This window comes from Sylvia atricapilla, chromosome W, assembly GCF_009819655.1.
Source record: "Sylvia atricapilla isolate bSylAtr1 chromosome W, bSylAtr1.pri, whole genome shotgun sequence".
Lineage (NCBI taxonomy): Eukaryota > Metazoa > Chordata > Aves > Passeriformes > Sylviidae > Sylvia > Sylvia atricapilla.
The window spans coordinates 11,728,096-11,752,790 of record NC_089173.1 but is presented as its reverse complement, the minus strand read 5'-3'; the positions used below and the strand labels follow the sequence as shown (position 1 = coordinate 11,752,790).

The 24,695-nt window shown below is 43.4% G+C and overlaps 1 protein-coding gene across 1 annotated transcript; it reads right to left on the bottom strand.

Moving 5' to 3' along the window:
- Positions 1-15,486: 15,486 nt before the first annotated feature.
- LOC136373364 (ATP synthase subunit alpha, mitochondrial-like) lies at positions 15,487-23,424 on the bottom strand. Its single transcript, XM_066338273.1, has 12 exons — positions 23,272-23,424; positions 22,138-22,216; positions 20,925-21,094; positions 19,983-20,156; positions 19,738-19,904; positions 19,445-19,593; positions 17,689-17,840; positions 17,338-17,562; positions 17,122-17,229; positions 16,446-16,590; positions 16,073-16,223; positions 15,487-15,691 (listed from the first exon to the last, which is right to left on the bottom strand). The coding sequence occupies exons 1-12, from the start codon at positions 23,329-23,331 to the stop codon at positions 15,610-15,612; spliced, it is 1,662 nt and encodes a 553-aa protein (XP_066194370.1). The 5' UTR covers positions 23,332-23,424; the 3' UTR covers positions 15,487-15,609.
- Positions 23,425-24,695: the final 1,271 nt, after the last annotated feature.

The window sequence follows — 24,695 nt, the reverse complement described above, 5'->3', positions numbered from 1 at the left end:
GGTCATGGAAATGATTAAAAAAGAGGGGGGAGGCGAGGTAACTTGTGAGGCAACCGCAGAGACGGTCCCTGCAGCCGTGTTAAACCCTGACCGGCCCAGGTCCCACTCCCTTTCCCATTCACACCATCTCCCCGACGAAAGCCAGGGATAGAGCACAGATGCCACCTGTAGCCTTGCCACTATCCCACCAGCGACTGCAGAGCCGCCAAACGTTAATTGATTATGCGGACAGTGACTCTAGTAGCGACGGAGAGTCTTTTGACCCCAGCCCCGAAAAAGATCCGGACCTATTCCCTCCAAATATGCATAACAATTGGTTATGGATAAAAAAGAAAGCCCTTAAGGACAGAGACTTTGAAACTGCGGCAGAAATCTTTGTTGCTCCCGTGCAACTTGACCCGAGGGGGGAATCCGCGATGGGAGCCCTTAGGCCACTCAGAAATTAAGGAACTGCGCTGTACAGCAACAGAATACAGTTTGGGATTCCCTTACTTCAGTAATTTACTAAGAGCAACCTTCACTACTGTTCTGGGTTGACGCTGTCTCCTATCCCATATCTTGGACTACATTGTTGTGTCTGGCAGCTACCCCCTCCCTCTCTGGTGGGGCCTGCTGTTTTTGCTGCTGGCTCGCTCTCTCTCTCGCTCTCTACTTCTGGCTCGGCTGCGGCTTGCTGTTTCTGCTTTGCTCTCTGGCTCTGCTGCTCGCTTAACTTACTGCTGCTTGCTGCTTCTCTCTCTTTCTCTCTCTCTGCCTGCCTGCTGCCTGCCCCTGTCGCTGGCTTTCGCCGCTTCTGTTTGTTTTTTCCCCTCTTTCCTTTTCTTCCTTTTCTTTTCGCTGCCCCCCCCCCCTCCCCCCCCGTCCCCGAAGAATTTTGACCGGCTCTGGACCCGACCTGACCTGACAAGTCGGAGAATCTCCGGGGCCTGTGGAAAAGAAGCGCGGCACTCTCCTCACTCACAGTAACCTTCTTTCTTTGGTGTTGGGGAGTGTTCTTTTCATTGTTAATAAACCGGTTTTTCCACTTTTCCTCCAAGGCATTTTCCTTCCCGAACCCAGGGCTGGGGAGGGGAAGGGGTGGTGGAGGTTCGTTTTTAGGGGACTCCTTTTAGAGGTTCTCCCCTAATTTATTCCAAACCAGGACAACTACCCACCTGATGACTCCTTATGATATTAAATTCCTGGCAAACCTTTTGCTCATCCAAACGCAATATGCAATATTCATGGCACAATGGAAAAAAAGACTGGAAAACCTAATTTCAACATATGCAGGGCATGCAACCCAAGCTCTGGCTGCCTTAACTATTGACCAATTGGCTGGCGAGGGGGCGCATACTGATCCTAATGGCCAGGCTGCCTTACCGAGGGAAGCCCTGGAGGGAATCACCGAGGCAGCCAGGTATGCATTTCTCAAAGTGCCTGATGCTAAAACCCTGCAACAATTCTTCATAAATATTAAGCAAGCTCCACAAGAACCCTATATGCAGTTTGTGGACAGACTGAAACAAACTCTGGAAAGACAAATTGATAATGATCAAGCCAGGGAAGTTGTACTACTAAAACTTTCTGTTGAAAATGCTAATGAGGATTGCAAATGCCTTTTGAAAACCCTGCCCGCAGAACCAGAGCCCACATTGCTACAAATGATTGAGGCTTGCAATTGCCTGGGGACATTGCAGCACACAACAGCAGTTACTTACCAAGTCGTGGGGCAAGGTATAGCTGATGCCTTTGCCGCTTTGAAAATATTGCCTGGAAAGCAGTCGGTTTGTTTCGGCTGCGGGGAGCCCGGGCACATTAAAAAAGACTGCTGAAAGGCGGAAAAGCAAAGACACCAAGTGTATGCTCTTGCTGCCAGAAGGGTCCTCACTTTGCTAATTCCTGTTGCTCTAAATTTCACAAAAATGGCCAGCCTTTGCAGGGAAACTCAGGAAAACTTTTCCCGCCAGCCCCTTTGTCCGCACCCCCAATAGCTACACAGAGGGGGTGCGGGTTTGGTTCCACAGGGGTACCACAGATTTTCTGGACACAATGTATCACTTCTCACCGTCCCACATGCCAATGCAAAGTGTCTCTGAAAGGCAAGGAGTTAATTTTAACCGGACTTATTGATACCGGTGCAGACATTAGTCTTCTCTCTCGAAGTCAATGGCCTAATGATTGGCCACTAATGCCGGTCCCCCAAGTCCTTTCAGAAGTGTGTGAGAACAAAGATATCAGAGCCAACACCTGGGGCAAATTATGGGGCCTGAGGGAAGGGTAGCTACTGTCAGGCCTTTTGTGGTCTCTGCACCGCTGATCTTGTTGGGGAGAGATGTTTTATCTCAGTGAAGAATTTTTATGCAGTCAAATTTTGCCTAAGGGTCATTGGTGCGCATGACACCCCCAAACTGACTTGGAAAACCTCTGATCCAGTTTGGGTAGATCAATGGCCTGTGTCATTAGAAAAACTGCACGTATTACAGGAACTTGTACAAGAACAGCAAAAAAAGGGACATATAATCCCATCTAATAGTTCTTGGAATTCACCTGTGTTTGTCATTAAAAAGCAATCTGGGGGGTGGAGGCTGTTGCATGACTTGAGGAAAATAAATGAGGCAATTGAGGGAATGAGGCCCCTACAACCGCTGCTCCCTTCTCCTTCCATGATCCCTAGAAATTGGCATCTAATAGTGATTGATTTAAAGGATTGCTTTTTTGATATACCGCTGCATCCAGACGATGCATCCAAATTTAGCTTCTCTGTGACAAGCATTAATATGCAGGCATCACTTGATCGATATCATTGGTTAGTACTGCCTCAAGGATTGCGAGACAGCCCGACCATATGCCAATGGTATGTGGCAAAAAATTCTGAGTCCAGTACAGGAAAAAATGCCTGATGTTCTGTTGTATCATTATATGGATGATACCTCATCTCTGCAGAAACTGTGGTTTGTGTGGAGGAAGCAATGCGAGCGGTCTGCCAGGCTGTTACATCAGCGGGCCTGACCATTGCTTCTGAAAAGGTTCAAAAGACATCTCCCTGGAAATATTTGGGCTGGCGAATAAGCGTGCATTCTATTTCGGCACAACCCTTGCAAATTTCAACTGAAATCAAAACTTTACATGATGCACAGAAACTGCTAGGAACAATAAATTTGGTTCGTCCCCTGCTTGGGATTTCAAATGCAGATCTGGAGCCATTGTTTGCCCTCTTGAGGGAAGAGCCCGACCTTTTATCACCTAGGCATTTAAACAAAGAAGCACAGATTGCACTTCAGAAAGTGGCTGATGCTGTCTCTCAGAGACAATAAGCCTGTTGGGCCCCTGAATTACCATTGTGGTTAATCATTCTGAACCCCAGCAAGCAAACCCATGCCTTAATATTTCAGTGGGGCTCAGAAAAAGCAGACCCTTTAGTAATCATCAAATGGGTCTTTTTTGCCTAATAACATGCCCAAGACTATTTCCATGCAGGATGAACTTATGGCCATGTTGATTATCAAGGCTCGTCAAAGGCTGACCTCCTCGGCTGGGAAAGATTTTGATTGCATCTTTCTGCCTCTCACTATGTTTTATTTGAATTGGTTGCTACAGATGTCTGAAAAATTGCAAATTGCTTTAGCAGATTATCCAGGACAGATATCTATCCATCCACCTAAACACAAATTGTTAAGTTCTTGCTTTAACTTACTCCCTAAGCCAAAGAGAAGTGAGACTCCTTTGCAAGCTATGACAATATTCACAGATGGTTCTGGGAAAACCCATAAATCAGTGATTGTATGGAAAGATTCTGAAACTGGAACCTGGCAATCTGATATTGCTGTTGTTGAAGGGTCTCCACAAATAGTGGAATTAGCTGCTGTGGTCAGAGTGTTTCAGAAGTTCAGTACACCTTTTAATCTGGTTACTGATTCCGCATAAGTTTCAGGTATTGTTCAAAGAGCAGAGAATTCTGTCTTGAAAAATGTTAAAAATGACACGTTTTTCCTGGTTGAAACTGCTGGTTACTCTGTTAGACAAGAGGACGGCTCCTTACTTTCTTATGCATATTAGGTCACATTCCAACCTCTCGGGTTATCTCACTGAAGGTAACGCCCAGGCAGACTTGCTAGCTTTGCCAGTGCAGCATGTTTTACCAAACAAAATAGAGCAAGCAAGGCTGAGTCATGCCTTTTTCCATCAGAATGCTGGAGCTTTAATAAGACTTTTTGAATTAACTCCAACACAGGCCTCTAGTATCATAACCACATGTCCTGAGTGTCAGCATTGCACCCTTCCTAACATGAACACAGGAGTCAACCCAAGACGTTTACAAAGCCTACAGATTTGGCAAACAGACGTAACACACTTTCCTGAATTTGGCCGCTTGAAATTTGTGCATGCTTCCATTGACACATATTCAGGTACTCTGTTTGCCTCAGCTCACACAGGAGAGAAAGCGAAGGATGTCTGTCATCACTTCGCTGCTGCCTTTGCCACACTAGGAATCCCTCAACAGATTAAGACAGACAATGGACCTGCATACATTTCCCATAGAGGTGCAGATTTTTTCTCCTTATGGGGTATCACCCACAAAAGAGGCATAGCACACTCACCCACAGAACAGTCCATTATAGAGCGTGTCCATGGCACCCTCAAACGCCTTCTCGTACAACAAAAGGGGGGAGCTGGAGACACCCCCACTGAAAGGTTATGCAAAGTTCTATACGTTTTTAATTTCTTAAACTGTTCAGTAACAAACTTGAATTCCCCCATGACTAGGCATTTTGCATCATCCACATCGCTTTCCTGCAAGGAAAAACCACCAGTACTAATCCGTGACCCAGAATCTGGTACAATCCTGGGCCCTTACCCCTTGATCACTTGGGGAAGGGGCTTTGTTTGTATCTCCTCAGAAAGAGGACCTCGCTGGATTCCTGCAAAGAATGTGAACCCTTTCCAAGAACCTCTACCAGCAGCCGACACCACCGAGTCCACAGGAGAGGAGGAAGAGGAGGAACCCCACCCGGACTGCAACTGATGTTCTTTTGTCCTATCTAGGAAATTGTGAACTTTGAGTTTTGTGTCAGTATAAAGGGTGTGAAAACTGGAGCTATTACAGAGTCCTTTTGGTGTAATTCAGGTAAATAGCCATTGAAATTTTAATTATAGCAGGGCACAAGAAAAGGATAGTCCTCACCTCCCTGCTCTCAGGAGGCAAGTACTGAGGAAATCCAAATATAGCCATATTTGCAAACTGGAATGCAGACAAAACAATTAAGTGAGTGCCTTATATTTGACTGATCTTTTAAAAGGAGGATACACAGAAAGGAATCTTTTTCTCTCTACAACATAGAGCAAAACACCATGGGATTCAAACAGATGCTATGCTTATTAGCATTGCTTGCCCATGGCAGCACAAGCATGGCCTGTTGATCAGCCCAAAACAAATGCTTGGGTAACCCTGGCTAATGCAACCTGTAGAGGAGTGGATATCTAAGAGGGGTCATGTAAACACTCTGCAGCTGGATAGCTTCAAGATACGTAATCAACCCTTATCTTTATAGCAGCCCTTATCTTTACTGCAGCCCTTATCCTTAGACAGAGACATTGTGTCTCTGGGATCTCAGGGATGTAACTTCTGGACAATATCAAATGTGTAGCAGAAGCCATAGGAATGCAGAGGTGGGAGTTACTTTTGCGCTTCTTCATTTAACCAATAGTATGCTTACTTTTAGTTTTATGCATGAGCTTATTAGGTGTGCTATAAATTCTATAAACGCTTCTAATAAACTGAGTCTTGCTGATTCAATTGTATCTATTGTGGCATTTCTCCCGCCGACCGTGACATAATGGTAACCCCAATGTGATGAAAATGAACGGACCAGGGCTGGTTGGCGGATGGAGGACAGATCCTTATAGCAGCGAGGATGGCAAAAAGCATCAAGGTGCCGCGCCCTGGACAACCTCAGCAGAGGGTCCAGCCATTAAAGTGCTGCCGAAGGCCTTGCAAGGTTGCAACAGCGCTGACGAAAAGGATGGAGAGGCAAGCAGCACATGATTTATTCTCTTGCTTTTTAGAAAAGTGTCAGATTAAGGACATAGATCTCCATAAGTAGCTCCCAGGGCTGCTAACCTACGGAGATGCACAGGGGTTCTTTCTGAATCCCCATACAATCCATGAGCTGAGTGGCGCAGGTTTGGTGATAAGTTACGGGAAGCCCAGCGCGTCCAGCTGCCACGCGCCGACACAAGGACAGCAGGGAGCTGGGAGGCTGGAGGCGGGACCACCCCATTTGAAAAGTGGAGCCGCGGGAGTTTGCATTGAGTGGAGAAGACGGCTGCGGTAAGCTGAACTTGTGAAACAAAAAAACAGAAGGGAAAAGATATGGGTAAAAAGTTTCAGACAGCTACGTATCTAATCTCAAATATTCTCTCTAAGAGAGGTGAAACAATTAAAGACAATGACTAGCCCTATGGACTAACAAAGCAAAAGAGAAAAAGTATCCAGACCATCGCTCATGTTTAGTGAGACAGAGTGGAAAAAATAGGAGAAATACTGTGAGACTGTATCATTTGGAGGCGGAAAAGACAGAAAAACAGCTCGGGAGTTTGGTGCGGGGAGTTTAATTACCTGGGGACTTTCTCAGACGAAAACAAAAGCTGCCGAGACTGCCTGACTGCTGAGATCGCCATTCAGGCTTTTAACAGGATGAGGAACGACGCAGAGAGATGCAAAAGTCCTCCAAAACTGCCAGCTTTTTCAGTCTTTGTAACCCCTGTCCCGAGAAAGGCACAATGCCTACCGCATTTAGCTAGGCAATAGACCACATGGCTTCAGGAGCAGAAGTTTTCTCGCCAGCTCCGAGAGCGAACTGACTGATCAGGAAGTGGCACAGCCGCCAGACCCTGAGGGCGTGGTGAAACACGAGAGATCAGGCAGAGCTGAGAGCGACAAGGGGGGCTGGCAGCGGGGACGGCACAGGAGGCGGAGTTTGGAGTTTGGAGGCGGTGAGAGGCAGAGACCAGAGCAAGGCGGCGGCGAAAGAGGTGGTGCGATCCCCCTCCTCTCTCCCAGCAACAGGGATGCGGTGGAGCCCGGGAGGGGGGAGGCGGCGGCTGCATCTCCCGCAGCGGCGGCAGTGAGAGAGGTGGCGGCACGACCCCCTCGATCACAGCACAGCACCACGACAAAAGTGGGGGAGAGAGGCGGTGAGAGAGGCGACAGCAAATGGTGTTCCCTCCCCCACTACAATCAGTGGAATGGAAGAATTCCAGCTCTTCAGTTTCAGAACCCCAAAAGTTGAGCCCCTACTCCTCATACAGGAGAAATGTGAAAACCACTAAATGCTTGCAGAGCAGGTGCCGTGATCACAAGCAAAGTACACAAAAGAAAATGCAGTAATCATTTATTTTTGTTGAAATAAAAGTGAATTTTTAATTGTAATGATTTGATGTACTTAAATCCAAGTTAGATTGTGTTTTAGTATTTTATTAGTATTAAAAAATTATTTTTATAGGGTTTGTTTTAGGTTTAAAGCTTTTAAGTTTAAAGTTTAAGGTTTTTAAATTTTTAGGTTTAAGGCTTGTTAACTGTAAGTTACATTTAAGATTTAAATAATAAGATTTATTTTAAGTTTAGGCTTTGATAATTATAACTTAAGATTGAAGTTTTTAAAGTTTAAGTGATAATAGAAGTTTAAGCTTTGATAAGTATAACCTGGAATTAAGATTTTTAAAGTTTAAGTGATAAAAAATTTATAGTTATTTGTAAGGTTTTTGTGTTTTAAAATAAAAAGTAAGTTAAGTAAGTTTAAAAAGGTAAAATAAATAAATTAAAATAAGTTAAGTTAGATTTAAGATAGTTATTTGAAAGACATTGTCGCGGTCGCAGGAGAATGCCACGAACCGATACGGTTTAGTGGCTGGGGTTTGACACCTTGGCTAAAAGCTTTTCTTAGAATAGGAATGCATGTTATGATTTTAATAATAATTATGTTAGTTATGATACCTTGCTTGCTTCAGTGTGTGCAGAGATTGATTGATAAGGCTGTTTAAGGAGTGTTTTTGGTTAATACAGAAGGGGGAGATGTGGGAATACACAAGTCTGAGAGTAAGACAGACTTAATTAGCATAACTAGTCTGGTGACTAGGATGCCATGGCAAGGACAAACAGAACTTTGAGCTTATGAGAAGATGGGATTAAACCTGCTTAAGGGAAAAGATTCAATCATCCCCCTACGATAAAGATGTTATAAAATGCATAAGTTGCTTGTATGATCTTTTAACCTAATTATTGTAGTAGAAATTATTAACCTCTCTGAAATGGTATATAAGACTTGGAAAAGATGAGTAAAATTGAATTCTGGTCATGAATCAGTCTTCCCGTCTCTCCATCAATCGCCGATACACCCCTTCTTCTATTTTTACTCTCTGCTACTAGGACGTGGCAGTGTAAAGCTCTACGACCTGGCTACACTGCCTGGCCATGAGCCAGAGCTACGTCTGCTTCCTGCTTGGAGGGCGGTCATGGACGTGATTGAAAGAGGGGGAGACCGAGGCAGCCTGTGAGGCTGCCGCTGAGATGGCCCCGGTGACCTTGCCAAACCAAAACCTGCCCAGGTCCTGCTCCTCGTCCCCCATCCGCACACCCTCCTTGAGCACCGGGGATAGAGCCCGGTTGCCACCTACAGTCTCACCACTGTTCCACCAGTGACCCCAGAGCTGCCAAATGGTTATCGCTTATGTGGACACTGACTCTAGCAGGGAAGGGAAGCATTTTGACCCTGGCCCTGAAAAAGATCTGGACCTATTCCCTTCAGATACACATAACAATTGGTTACAGTTAAAAAAGAAAGCCCTTAGGGACAAAGACTTTGCCTTTATTTCGCTAATTAATGCCACTCTAAGTTTCATCAGAATGGCCAGCCTTTACAGGGAAGCATCACACAGCATGGGACGGCAATGAGTGCAGACACAAATCCCACAGCTGACGCCGTAACCAGCGATGCCTTAAGCTTAAGCTTTCATGTTTTTCAAATTCTGTGCTGCCTAGGGGTGTAGTTCTGAGCCTCATATTACATGCTGGTAAGCTCTCTTCACAGAGTAGGTAGACAAAACAAATCCTTTTCCTGCTGAAGACCAAGGACAACGAGTACAACTTTCAGGCCCAAAAGCATAAACAACAGTGGACTGAAGGGAGGAACAAGAAGGATGGGACCTCACAACCTGAAGCCGTAATTGGACAACTAAACCCTGTTGCAGAGTTTTTAATATTTGGAATAAGGTGTGAGCAATTCCAGACTGGGCCTGTTGGCCTGCAAAACATGTAGGCCTTTGTGGTGCAGCAAAAATTCACCTCTCTCCCTTAAGGTGTTCCAGGTTCTAACGGGTGTTCATATGTAGTTTTAAAGTGTTAATACGGAAGCCTCCTTAAGGCAGCAAATGTGTACATTTTTTAAGTGCCTTGTAATGTCAATAAAGTCACAAGAGAATAAATATGAATGACAAACAATAAACGTCAGTGCGGCATGAAACATGGCAACTGTGTGCATGTCGTAGCTCAGTCCGACCCCTCAAAAGGGACCCCAACTTCAGAATCCCAATATGCAAATGGACCAAAACTTATAAAAATATAAGACCTCGTGACCGGTTAGCCATTTTGTGACCATTCTAAGTCTACCTTGGGTGTAGCCCTGGTCAGGCTCTTGTCTTGCCCAAGGTGTATCCTAAAGGCCTTTCAGTAAATACCTACTTTATTCTCTAGCTCTGTCCAGTCTCTGTTTGAGATAAGCCTTCCTAAGGCATCACCAGGAGCAATTTTCAGCTTCCAACTGGCCCAGCCCCCACCCACCGGACTGTCTCTGACCTATGTGCAGACACCCCAGGAAGCGCAGTGCTGGACATATCAACCAATAACACAGTAATGTTGTCTAATTGCTCAGTTTTTGTCCCCCTAGAGGAATCTAACCCTTGGAACCTAGTTACCATGCCTTGCTCATAGGTCTCATTGTGTTGGGGGTTTTTTTCACTTGAGCTTTAGGTGGTTTAAAGTCTTTGGCTCTTTAAAAGTTCTGAGTCGTGTCGGTGTAAAAAAGTAGAGTCTTCAAGGTTTGTTTTTAGATTTTTTGTGTTGTTTATTATTTGATATCTTAGAATTTTCTCTGCTCCCCAGCCGAGGTTTGGACAGCAGCTGGGACATGAGGCGACTGCCCGCCTCAGGGGATGTCTTCTAACATTTATACAGATAATTACGTACTGGTTATTTATTATTTTGTGTCAATGCTCAGTGCTTACACTAAAAGTGACATCTCCACTTCGATCCAATCCACTCTAACTACTTTGTGCCATCACCATCCTAAAAGATGGAGGACGAGGAAGAAGGAGAAGTACATGAGGTACCACTCAAATTCCACCATCTTGTCTCCATTTATTTCTATTCTATAAATTCTAAAATTACTGAATTCTATATCGTTTATTGTGCTAAACTACTATTTTCACATCCCGGTGGTTTGTAATTCCTTTTGCAATGTTGGAAGCTTTTCCCATGGATTAAAATCAAACCCAGTGTTTTCCTGGGCTCTGTGCCAAGGTCTCCGAGCCCCCTGGACCGGCTCCACACCCCCTTGTCCAGGGCTCAAATTCCTTTCCTCAGGTCCCAGGCCATCCAAGGGGATGTCCTGGACTCCAACATCATTGATACTGGTTCTTACATGACTTATTTTAAAAAACCAGTGGCCTAGTGATTGGCCATTAATGCCTCAGGTACTTTCAGGCCTGAGTGGGAATACTCAAAGCCATCTCATCCAACACTTGGTGCAAATTACAGAGCCTGAGGGACAAATTGCTACAGTCAAGCCTTTTGTGCTGTCTGTCCTCCTGGTATTGTGGGGGAGGGATGTCCTGACACAGTGGGGAAATTTTATGCAGTCAAATTTTGCATAGGGGTCATTGAAGCGCACGACACTTTAAAACTAACCTAGAGAACAGAAAAAACAATTTGGGTAGATTAATCTCTCAAGTTCTTAACAGGAAAGGGGGAGCCAGCAATGAAACCCCTGCTGAGAAGACTGCAGAAAGCCCTATATGTTTTCAGTTTTTTGAATTGTTCTTTGATGGACCCTAACCAAATAGTTACAGCCTTTGAGCAAGAACTTAATACAGAACTGCTTCTCTCCTTCTCTTGTTTAGTTTGTCATCAAGCCTGGGTTGAATGCAAATGTATTGAATGAGAGATACTGTGCTACTGCGCATCTCATAAAAGATGAAGTCCTTGCTGTCAATGTGATCAATCAGGATGCAGCAGAAATAATGCACAAATTCAACAATTAATGTGTGGGTATAAGTTTGGTCTACTTGAACAATTGGAAATTACTCCGGAGCAGTGGCTTACTGCTACTGAGAATAAGGATAAATGATGATTTCCTGAATATCATGGTATTTACTGAGAATTGTTTCTACTGCTCAGACATAACCTGTTAAATTTGTATGCTTTTAACAAAGATTGTGATGACCAGTTTGAGTTTTGGTTCAAAGGACATCCTAATGGAAATATTTGGGCTGGTGCATAGGAATGCACTCTATTTCGGCACAACCTTTGCATGATGCACAAAATTGCTAGGGACCATTAAGCTGCGAATCTCAAATGCAGATTTGGAGCCATTGTTTGCCCTATTAAAGGGAGAGCCTGACCTCTTATCACCTAGACATTTAAACACAAAAGCACAAGCTGCACTTCAAAAAGTAGCTGATGCTATCTCACAGGGGCAATCAGCTCACTGGGCTCCAGAGTTACCACTATGTTTAATCATTTTTAAACTCTGATAGGCAGCCTCATGCATTGATATTGCAGTGGGACTCAGAAAAACCATACCCTCTGCTAATTATCAAATGGGTCTTTTTGCCCAATAATATGCCTAAGACTATTTCCATGCAAGATGAACTTATGGCCATGTTAATTGCCAAAGCTCATCAAAGACTGATCTCCTTGGCTGGGAAAGATTTTGACCGTACCTTTCTACCTCTTACAATGTTCTATTTGAATTGGTTGCTACAGAAATCTGAGAAATTGCAAATTGCTTTAGCAGATTACCCAGGGCAGATATCTATCAATCCGCCTAAGCACAAAATGTTAAGGTGTTCTTTTAATTTGCTCCCAAAACCAAAGAGAAGTGAGATTCCTTTGCAAGCTATGACAATATTCACAGATAGCTTTGAGAAAACCCATAAATCAGTGATTGTATAGAAAAATTCTGAAACCAGAGCCTAGCAATTTGACATTGTTGTTGTCCCCAAATTGTTGAACTTACTACTGTCCTCAGAGCTTTTAAAATTTTTTCTGTTCCTTTTAATCTAGTAACAGATTCAGCTTATGTTGCAGCAATCATGATGAGAGCTGAAGCATCAGCCCTGAAAGAGGGTGTAAACAAACTGCAAGCAGATGATGGGTTTGATTGGCTGAATCGACTCTAAGAGATTGGGGACTCAATGGGTGGATTAGAAATTTAGTTAAAATAGGCTTATATGTATTAGGCATTATATTATGTATTGTTATAATTATTCCTTGTATTTTATAGTGTGTAAAAATTAATAAAAAATAAGAGAAACAGGGGAGATGTGGACATAGGATGTGGATTTAATTAGCATAGCCAGTTTAATAACCAAGATGCCTTGGTAAGAACAAACAGAGCTTTAAAAATTACAAGACTAGCGATAGGAAAAGAAGATTGAATCAACTTCTGCGAGCAAGAGATGTTGTAAAATGTATGTCTGTCTGTGTGATGTTTAACCTAATCACTGTAGTAAAAAATAACTAGCCTTCCTAGAATAGTATATAAGCATTTGGAAATCAGTAAAGATGAATTCTGATGAGTGAATCAGTCTTCCCATCTCTTTCAAGTGCCACATCTACACATTTTTTAAATCCCTTCAGGGATGGTGACTCTACCACCTCCCTGGGTGGCCTGTTCCAATGCCTGATCACCTTTTCAGTGAATAAATTTTCTCTAATATCTAATCTAAGCCTTCCCTGGTGCACCTGGAGGCCATTTCTTCTTGTCCTGTCACTTGTTACTTAGGAGAAGGGACCAACTCCCACCTTGCTACAACCTCCTTTCAGGAAAGGAGGTTGTAGAACACAAAAAGGTGCTCCCTGAGCCTCCTTTTCTCCAGGCTAAACACCCCCAGCTCCCTCTCATAGGACACAACCCTCCTTTCACAATACACATCCTGCTCTTACTCATAGCTTATTATGGGCCACTGACCAAGAGGAGATGCCAAGTAAACAACCTCTGAGCAGTGCTTAAAGATGAAAGCAGCTGAGAAAGGACACTGTGCTTGAAAGCCTGAATCAGACCTGCTGCCTGCTTTAACATGTGGATAACTAAAACAGTACAGTAATAGGGAAAAAAATGGCATTTTCCACTTACTGAAACAAATCTCCTTAATCATAACCTGAGGCTGATTTAAACCACACTAACTCTGTCCACACTCCCAAGAGGGCACAAACCATCATTACAAATCCACACCATCATGGCCTAAAGGGGCTGCAACAGCTGACTTTCTCAGGCCTCCTTACTCTAACATGCCAGATCTCCCCAGAAAGATGTCTGACACTCCTGGGCTAAAAATAAATGTTGTTTCCTGTACTGCAGAGCTCACACTCCAAACACTCAGGCCATTAACAGATGTAGCAGGTTGACCTTGGCTGGGTACCAGGTACCCACTAAGCTGCTCTATCCCTCCCTTAATGAGATGGGAGAGAATAAGATGGAGAAAAACCAGTGGGTGAGATAAGGCAGTTTTATTACAGTGAAAGGAAAGAAATAAGCGAGAGTCTGCGCACGCATAAGCTAAAGGAAAGAAAAGTCAATCTCTACTTCCCATCAGCAGCAATGTTCAGACACTTCCTGGGAACAGGGCTTCAGCACGCATAATGGTTCCTCTGGAAGGCAAACTGAAAAATCACAAATACCTCTCTTTCCTCTTAGCTTTATATATCTGAGGTGATGTCATATGGTATTGATGCCTTAGGATTTTAGCTTTTCTATTTTTCATATATTTGTAATCCTGCAATTCTTTAGTGTATAACTCTAAACTCCATATAGAGTGTTAGCTACTATTTTCCAATTTTGGTCAGACAAAACAATTGCTCTCTAGGCCTGGGAATAAAGGATACCTTACTGTCTCAGGCCCTGAGAACTGTAAACAAAAGTGAGTTGAGAGCAAACTAGGGGTCAATGACTTCATTACCTGAAGCTGTAATTAGAAGATTAACCCTCAAAATGCAAATGGACCAAACTTATAAAAGCATGAAAACCCGTGATCCATCATCCATTTTTTTGGGTGTAGCCCCTGGGGAGGGCTTCGTCTGCCTGAAATGTACCTGAAGGTCCTTCAATAAATATAACCACTTTTTATTCTCTTAATTTTGTCTGGCCTCTGTTTTTAGGTAGTCCCAAAAGGCATCAGTATGGAATATCCCTTTTGGCTAATTTGGGTCAGCTGGCCTGGTTGTGTCCCCTCCCAGGATCTTGTCCACTCCCATCCATTTGATGGGGGAAGGAATGTCAGAGGGACAGCATTGCTCAGCAGTAGCCAAAACACTGGTCTGTTATCAATACCCTTCCAGCTACTAATGCAAAACACAGCACTGTGAGGGCTATGAACTTTACCTCAGTCAGACCCAGTGCAACAGAGTAGCTTGTTAGCCTGGAACTGCGTGAGAATGCTTCTAGCTGCTTGTAACACAGCAGGTTTGAATTGGGAGGCAAGATGCTCCTGTGAAGGAAATTAACTGGGAACAGAGTGAACAGCCTCAAGAGCAGTCTTGATCAAAGGTAACTGCAGTACAAAAGCTCACCAAGGATTAAGGACCAAGCTCCAGTGTACCAAGTGACATTGAGTACACCACACAAAGTAGACTAACTTTTAACTTTCCTACATCCCAGATAGGTCTAACACTGGGATCTCATGCCTCATAGGGCATGCAGAAGTTGGGAAATGAAAGCATATAATCCTCCCTCCCACCCACAAACAAATGCTGACAGTTTACTGGCAGAATTAGTCAACTACAGTTGTCCTGAGACACAAGGACCTCCATTTCAAGAGAACCCATCTTCCAAAAGCCAGGCCGCAGGATAGGTTAGACAGCAATTCTAAGAAATACTCTAACAGTATCAGGTTGTTGGAGATTCCTGTGAGGTCCAACTAGTTACCACCCAAGATAAGACAACATAAACTGTTTCCCCAGCTGAATGCCTTTCTCAGAGATCAGCTGCCTGACAAAAAGTATGAAAACTCCAAGAGCAACTCTCAGCTCTGTCACAATGGGAACTGTGGTCATAGCTCCAGAAACTAACTGCTATGCCTCCTCATTCATGTAAGGGGAGTCTGATCCAGCTGGGGAGTTAAGATGCCCCAAATTATTCAGAGTTCCTTTAAGCAAGCATGTACCACAGGGAGTCCCTCCACAGTTTTAAAGGTAAAAGCAACCAGCCAGAAGGCAATCAGAATATACAAGCCTTTTTACATAGGAACTTTTATTGTCATTGAGATCTGTACATTCAAGTTGCACATACTTTTAAATCTTTGATGGAACTCGAGCACTGGATCACAAGAGCCTGGTCTGTTTGAACAGTTTTAAGTTTATGCCTCAAAAGTAGCCAGGAAACTTGTGACTATTTCCTTCAACTTAGCTTCTGTCTGGTCAGAGATCTTCCCTTCAGTCCTGTTGAAAGAATTTAGTTAAACTTCCAACACAGAAATAGACAGATGGTCAATCCCTAGGACAAAGAAAAGGCTTCACAGCAAACCTTCCCATTTCTAACAAAATTAGTAGACGAATTAAAACATTTCTGTTTGATGCATGAATTTGTACTACTAACATAACACCCCTTCTCCATTTTAAGCATCAACTGGATTTCCTAAGAACTAAAGTCATGAAGCTGAGCTCTGGACAGCTGGAAGGCTGATTTAATTTTCAGTTCTGGTACAGGCATCTCAAGGCCTGATGTTCTGGAATACACTAATTTAACAGTTCAGTGACCATTATCTGCACTCCAGCCATCAAATCAATACCCCTGGGATGAAGCAGGATGAATCATCATACCTGATTGTGGAGAGGAGGGCCTGGTGCTGGCTCAGTACATGAGCTAGGAAAGCACTCTCAAATTTAGTAATTTTGCTGGGCTCTAGCTTATCCAAGTGACCTCTTACACCAGCATAGATGACTGCAACCTGTTCTTCAATAGCCATGGGAACTGCAGAAAAGACAGCACTCATGCCATCAGTAACTCACATCAGGACACATCAGTACTACGCAGTCCTTTCTTTGAAGATCAACTACACATATACAACATGGTTCAAGCAAGTCTGCATTTACCATGTGCACAGAATGGACATGGTAAATGCTGCCACAAAGACCAATCTCATTAGCACAAGAGACTAACATGAAATGCACTTTTTAAGTTCAAGACACTCACCATACTGTCCTTGTTTAAGAAGCTCTGTCAAACGTACACCACGGTTCAGCAGTTGTTGTGTAGCAGCATCCAGATCAGAGCCAAACTGGGCAAAGGCAGCTACTTCACGATACTGAGCCAATTCCAGCTTCATGGTACCTGCCACCTACAACACAAGATACAGATCAGCCTGAGTTTGATCACCTTTTAAATGTATCTAGGAGTTTGCAGGTTATCTTCAGATGACAGTTGTCACAAGTCAGCTTTGCTTTCCATACCAGAAAAGTGATTCTGACAAGATTCTGACAGATGATTATTTTCATTTCTAAATATCCCACCTTTTAATATAAGCATGCCTCCCTAAAACAGTGACCATTGATATTAAACCTCTAATTCCATATATGGACTAAAATCACAGGGTTAAGAGAGCATTCTCTACTTCTAGTTAGATCAGTATCCAGCTCAGCATACTGAAACATGTTCCTACATCTTTATGCAGATACTGTTTTCCTTTCTCCCCCACCTCACTCAACAAGTAATGGAAATATCATCCCCAAAGTTTGTTCTTTATAGTTTCATAACATTAAGGAATCCAAAGCTTTATTCCCTCTCTATTCACAGCTCTTTAGAGTGAAATGGGTTAGAAGGCCTACACACTACTCATCTCTAGCAAGAGGAGCAGCAGTTTCATGCTTACCTGCTTCATAGCCCTGGTCTGAGCAGCAGAACCTACACGGGACACAGACAGACCAACATTGATGGCTGGACGGATACCTTTGTAGAACAACTCAGTTTCCAAGAAAATCTGTAAGAGAGAATTGTTTTATTATATCTTGGTCAGAAGCTTGGAAGCCTCCTCAGAGACCTGACAGCAAATAACACAGATGTACACTGGGATGTGAAGAAATACTACCTGTCCATCAGTGATGGAGATGACATTGGTTGGAATGTAAGCAGACACATCACCAGCCTGAGTTTCAATGACAGGCAAGGCAGTCAGAGAGCCACCTCCAAAGGAATCATTCATTTTGGCTGCTCTCTCCAGCAGGCGAGAGTGCAGATAGAACACATCACCTGGGTAGGCTTCACGGCCAGGTGGACGACGCAGCAGAAGAGACATCTGACGATAGGCAACAGCCTGCATGGTATAAAGAAAGCTTTCAGACCTCAGAACATTAACATTTTGGATTTCTAAACGTGAGGTGATCTTACAGCTATAAACACCAATGTTAGACTATAAGGCCTATAAGCAATGCTTCCAGACCTGCTTGGACAAGTCATCATAGATGATTAACGCATGTTTTCCATTGTCTCTGAAGTATTCACCCATGGAGCAGCCTGAATAGGGAGCCAGATATTGAAGGGGTGCTGCATCAGATGCTGTGGCAGACACCACAATAGTGTACTTCATGGCATCTGGAAAGAATTGGAGAAACACACCACTGAGTATATTACCTCACCATGCCTGTAACGAGCAAATACAACACACATGCTGTAGGAGAATCTGCGGACGGCTGGGACAAGGAATTCTGCTGACCTGTATATTCTAGAACATGCAGTTTTATTGCAAGGATCGTGGGTAAAAGGGCCTTGCCTTCAGCCACCAGCCTCGGCTGAAGGGAAGTCCCAAAGAGAGAGGGAGAAAGAACATCAGGGTGAGAGCTGAGAGAAGGGAGCAAGAGAGCAAGGTGGCAGGGGGAAGAGAGCAGGGGTAGGAGAGCAAGAGAAGGGGGAAGAGGAAGAGAGAGCGAGGTCCTTGTTACAATACATTATATCTCCTTTTGTGATGAATATTCTAATTTACAGTGACCAACCAATACAAGACACAAAATCCTGTAGAATCTACATACAGCCTATAAGAACTACTACATTACCATACTGTGTTATATTTTAAACTCTAAAAACGACTCTTTAGACTTCTGTTTTGCTACATTGACCTTTGGATCCCTTAGCTAGCAGAAAGGTATTGTTCAATCAAAAGGGATTCTCCTTCAGCTAGCTAGACTATTGTTTTCAGGTTATATAGTACCTAAGACTCGGTATCCTACAACTCAAAGTAAGCTTTCATTTCTATTTCGCTTATAAGTTGCATATTTTCAGAATCTTTTGCTAAGCAATCATATTTATAAGGTTTCCCTGATTCATCTTCCCCAACAACATGCGAAGTACTAAGTTGCTAAAGTAAGCCCAGGCAGCATCACTATATTGTTACAGGAAAGCCCACTGCACTAAGATTAACATGTCTGTTAGCTCAATTAACTCAAGAAGTTTCAAGAGGAAGTTCACAGCCACCTAACACTTGCAGGCTTCTTTCTCATTTAAAATTAAGTTTAAACTTTAACTAAGACACATTTTTGTTCTAGAAGTAACTCAGTCTGAAAGTCCATGGTTTCCTGGCTGCTGGAAGGCAATAGTATTATTTGTTTCACAGTCCCAAACAAATTACTGTCCTAAAATGTGGGTTTTTTTTCCTGATAGTTATGACTCTGCTTGACCAGCAGACAAGAGGTAAGGTACCTGATCTCTTGCAAGCTCTGTTACATATGCAGCCTTGGTCAATTGTTTCTGAAAAGATGCTATAATTTTATCCCTTATGTTTGGGTAGTCATCTCTCCACTTAAATTTTTAACTGTCATTCACACTTACATGCATATGAAACACATCAAGTCCATATCAATACTTGTAGGCCATAGCTTGTCACCAGGCCTGCCAAGAGGAACCTCTCCACTCTGCTAGGAAAAAAAAATAATAGGCTGACTTTTCCAGAAGAAACTCATCAGTTTTGGGACCTCAAAATAGTCTCCTAATGCAATGTAGCAAAAATAAGGGGTTGTTTTCCCCCCAGATACCTAAAAAGATTTCTTGTCCACAAAAGTAGTTAATTCATTTAATAAAAAAAAAAAAAAATAAAAAAAATCTGTCTATACTTGCAGCTAGGAGAGGTCATAGCAGTATTCAGCATTATAATGAGAACAGGATGGCACTAGTTACCAGGCTCAATCATCTTCAGAAATCTTTACCTGCATCAGTGAGCCTCTTTACCAGCTGAGCAACAGTAGATCTCTTCTGGCCAATTGCAACATAGATACAATATAGCTTCTTCTTCTCATCTGTCCCATCATTAAAACGTTTCTGGTTGATTATTGTGTCAATTGCAATTGAAGTTTTCCTAGGTAACAGAGAGGTTGATAAGTTAAGCTGCCTGCAGTTCTCCCAACCTCTACACAGTTGTGTGTTCAGTTCTGTACATTGGCACACACTGCACTCAAGTCTCTGTTAAAGGAAACATTTTTGGCTTGGGCATTTAACTTACCCAGTCTGCCTGTCGCCAATTATCAGTTCACGCTGGCCACGACCAATTGGCACCAAGCTGTCTACAGCCTTAATCCCAGTCTGCATAGGTTCACGCACAGAGATTCTGGGAATGATCCCAGGGGCCTTTAAGCCAACTCTCCTACGTGTCTTAGATGCAATAGAACCCTTAAAAGAGGAAAGAAACTGTTGCAGTCTGTATCACATAGATACAAGCAGAGGTAGTAAGCACCTAGTTACACTTACCTTCCCATCAATTGGATTACCCAGGGCATCTACAACACGACCCAGCAGCTCTTCCCCAACTGGAACATCCACAATGGCACCAGTCCTCTTCACAACATCCCCCTCCTTGATCAGTCTGTCATTACCAAACACAACAACACCAACGTTGTCGGGCTCCAAATTCAAGGACATACCCTAGGACAAAGGTCACATTATCCTGAAAAAACCCATACCAACATCTACAAAAACTGTCACAGTTTAATACCAATGTGATCATTCTATAGTGTAGAGTATGCCACATAATCTGTCTAAATCTTATCTGTAACAACAGTCAATGTTCTGCTTTTAAGAACAATGCATCTAATTCCATATTGATTAGAGAACCTGCCTGCCTAAGCCTTCAACTTACCACATAATTATACTGCAGCAGTCTAGCATTGTCATTTATCTCTCTAAAAAGAACAGAAAGGATAAGCAGGAGTCAAATACAAGATTTATTTCTTGCCTGGGAATTGTATGAGGGAAAAGCACTAGCTTATTCTCTGGCCAAGGTGAGTTAGGTTATTAAAAATATTGGAAGAGCTGTTGCAGTACTCTCAGAACAGTCAGAAAGCTTTTTTTATTCTAATGTAGAATGAGGCTGTTATTCAACAGGTAAACAAAAAAAGCCAGCATGAAACCAAAGAAAACAAAATCCAATAGCAGATTAGTTCTTCTACTTCCTAGATGAAGATACATAAAATTCAAATGTTAGCCAAGAACCAGACACTGAAAGCAGTGTTATGAATTCAAAAAATATTAACTTTTTGTAGTATTATATTAACCAGTTAATACTTATTAAAGTTGAAGTTTGTAAGAGGTTAATACGGGTACCTCCAAGAACAGTTAATACTAGTTTAAAAGTCTTTATTTTAAAAAAATATATATTTCTAGGCTAAACAAACTGCTTTAGTGAAAGCTTACCTTCAGTCCAGAAGAGAATTCAACCATTTCTTCTGCTTGGACATTTCTTAGGCCATACACACGGGCAATACCATCACCAATTGAGAGCACACGGCCAGTCTCCTCAAGTTCAGCAGAGGTGTCAGCTCCCAAAATACGTTCCTCAAGAATAGAGGATACCTCAGCAGTACCTGGAAAGAGACATTTCACACCTGACTTAGCACATTAAGGCAAGATATGAATTCAGTAAGCTTGTCTTGAATTCACAGGTCAAGGTGCCCTCTCCAGTATGCCACGAGGTCTAGCAAGCAACATGCTAGATGCGTAAGATAAATAACAGCTTCTGTATTCCCAGCTAAGAAAAGCAGCTTTAACACATCATTACAAGACAGCTTCCATTAAAATATTGATGACTGTTTAGTTACCAGTTTCCTTCACTGTCGTACACTATTAACAATCTCTCCCTCTAGAAAGAAATTAGATTAAATAATTAGGCTAAGAACAGACATTCTCATTCCATTTGCAGAGAGATTACTTAAACTGGAGGCATCAAAACACCCTGTGATTTGTAATCCAAGATCCAAATATATTTAAAGGAACTTGATACATTTAAGAAGCAAGTTGCTCAGTATAAGCTGTAAAAATGTATTCTCCATATTCCTCAAATTTGTTTGGCAGTGTACCTCCAATAACCCTTTATTTCCCCAGCCAGGAAAAAGTATTTCCTAATATATTTAATAACCCAAAGCCACTTTGAAAATTGTATATAAACCACTATCAAAAACATAGATATGCAGGGCCACTGTTTTCTCTAAACACCAAAATGCTAGGAGCAAAAAATTCTGCTCAAGGACAAAACACTGGCAGGCCTGGGAGTCATCTGTTTCTTCATACTGTTACAAACAAGACAAAACTAGAATTTGAGGTGCTTTTTTTTCCTAAATAAGTCTGCAAGAGTTCTGAATAGCAGAATGAGATAATTCTGAATGGAACACTCACAAAGCAGGTAAACTGTGTAAACTGACATGTGACTACTCCTTGGTTTGGGCATAATCTGAATAGTTATTAAAATCCGCTGGATGTGACTGTGCAAAAGTTCAGTTGAATACTGTCAGTACATAAATGTCCTCAAGCATTCTGTCAACTGATACACACACCATATTAAAATTCCCTTCTGTCTGATAGAGCAAGTTCTTAAACCACACTGTTATATGAAGACCTTCCTCAGACTCACCAGTTTTCTGAAAGCATGTTTTGGAGGGATGGAGGTTTCTTGTAGCAACAAACACTGCACCCAGGGTGTTTCTGGAAATCTAAAACAAGTAATTATTTCAGTAACAGTGAAATTTCCTCATGAATTAAAAAAAAAAAAAAAAAAAAGTTGAGATAACAGTGATATTTTTGATCATGAGCTTATAAATTTAATGTTTTTCAGTTTTGAGTTTAGCTCCACAGCATTCCAATCACAAGTTTTAGTTATGGAACCAAGTCCAGCACTACTAAGCAAAGACAGCTGGTAAAAGAGATTGCTCTAAATTATTTTCTGCATTTTTCTGCATTGCACTGCTGTCACCACCATAGTACCACAGCAGATCCCAAAGCAACACCTCCTCTCGCTTGCCACCTTTGTGCTGAACATCAAATGCTCGGGGCAGAAAGAAATCACCACAACCCTCAAGGTTGTCCACAAGGGAGAAATAATAGTGTTTCTAAGGGTTGGCCTTCCTTAAAAAAAAAAAAAAAAAAAATCTGCAAAATTTCTGGTATGGCTAGAACATAGACAAGAGCAAAAACAACGACAGAAAAATAATCTGTGAAAATGAATGCAATAAAATGTTATAATCCTGTGTCCTAAGTAAAGCTCCCAGTGCAGCTCCAGGCACCGTTAATGCTATTTCTCTGAATGCCTGAGCAGGCCCCTCCTCCGTTCACCTTCACAAGGGACACCAGCAGAAACAGGTCGGGACAGATCTTCACAACCCCGCTCTCCCCACCAACACGAGGGGGGAAAAAAAAAAACATCACCTGGCAAAGCTTTGCAGCGCAAATCCCTCACCTTGATTTGGATGTGGCAGCTTTCAGACATTAACCTGAACCCCCAACAGCGTCAAGCGACATCACCGGGAAAGGACAGGCCGTCCCCTAGACAGCCCCCCCACACACACACCTCCCAAGTGAGGGCACCATCGCTCTCTCAGCAGTAGGTCTGGCCCGGCTGACACCCAGCGCTAAGGTGAGCCCCCCATCCCAAACTCCCGAGAGCGGAAGGCCGCAGTCTCTCAATGTCACCGCGGCCCCAAAGATGGCGGCGGCGGCCGCCTCCCGTCCACCATCTCCGCTCACTGCAGGAAGGGGAGAGCGCGCTCACCAGGCCGGCCTGCCGCGGCAGGGAGCAGGCGAGGGAGGCAGCCAGGCGGGCGGAGAACATGACGATGGCGGCGACGGCTCCTTCAGGGAAGACTGAAGTGAACACAGAACAAGTGCCAACCCCACACTATCTCCCAAAAATGGCGGCAGCTCGCTCCGCTTCTTATTACGACGAGGCCGCGCCCAGGAGGCAGGGCGGGGCGGGGCGAGGCCGGGAATTGCTTCCCCCGGCCGGTCTTCTTAAGCGTCCTGGTGCCTATTACCTCTCGCGCCTCTGAGCGATGGGGAAACAGATGCATACTTTTATATATATGTGCCCTTGAAATGTCCCTTGGCGGGCGGAAAAGGTGGAGAGTGACGGTGGGGCGGGGCTAGACAAGGCTAGACTGAGTACATGACAACCTGAGAAAGGCCGGGGCTGTTGTGAGCTGCACTAAATTGGCATGTATGGATTATGGGACAGAAGCGTAGGCATAGGGCAGGAATGTGAGGGGCTGTGAGGCAAAGGGCGGTGGTGTGAGGCAGGGGGTAGTTGGGGGAGTGACCTCACCACCACTTTCTTGGAGCTGTGGGTGCTTGCACTCCTGACCGCCCTGTCTCAATGTAGCAGCTGGGTAGTAGAAGAAAAGTGTGGTAGAGAAGCGCTGGCATCTCGCCTGTGCTCTGGAAATGGGTAAAAGGAATGTGATGTGCAGCACAGTGTTGGTTTTCTTACTGTTGTACGGAAAATCACGCCAGTGATTTTAAAGCCAGTGTCTTTAAAGAAGACAGAGGAGTCCTGCAACCCTATTCGAATAAAGGGAGGGTCCATTTGGACACATGCCCGCAGGGGTTTTCTCTCTCGAGGTTTTGGAGGACACAGCCTCCTTTTATCCTAACTCCCGGCGGCATGTTGCCCTCTTCCTTTCCCCATTGGCTGAAGTACTAGGAAGGTACAGCCTTCCTGAACTGCATACCACGTTCCCCCCTTGAACCTGGTATTTTACCCCAAAGTTCAGAAACTCAGTCTGGGAACTGACAGTGGTCAGAAAATAGATTTTTATGCTCCAGGCAGTGGCTTGAAGCCTGTGGGAAAGCCAAGTACATAACACTCCCATGCAGGGGGAAAATGGGCCACTGAATAACCAAACCAATATGATTCCAACAGAAGCCGTTTATTGTTTACATTACATGGCAGATATAGATTCTAGGTCTACTGTCCTAGTGGGCATGCATCTCTGGGTTGGCTAAGCTGCTTCTTCATAAGGCAGGCACACATCCTTCAGGATATCCAATTGGTCAAGCGTCCATCCTCACATTGTGCTTCCCCTATCTAGGATTTACATTTTTTGCAGACAGTTTCTCAGGCTCTCTTTTTATTTTTGATCCTGTTGTTTTCTCACTAACCTTGATGAATTCCTGAGAGCTCTAACAACAAAACTGCAG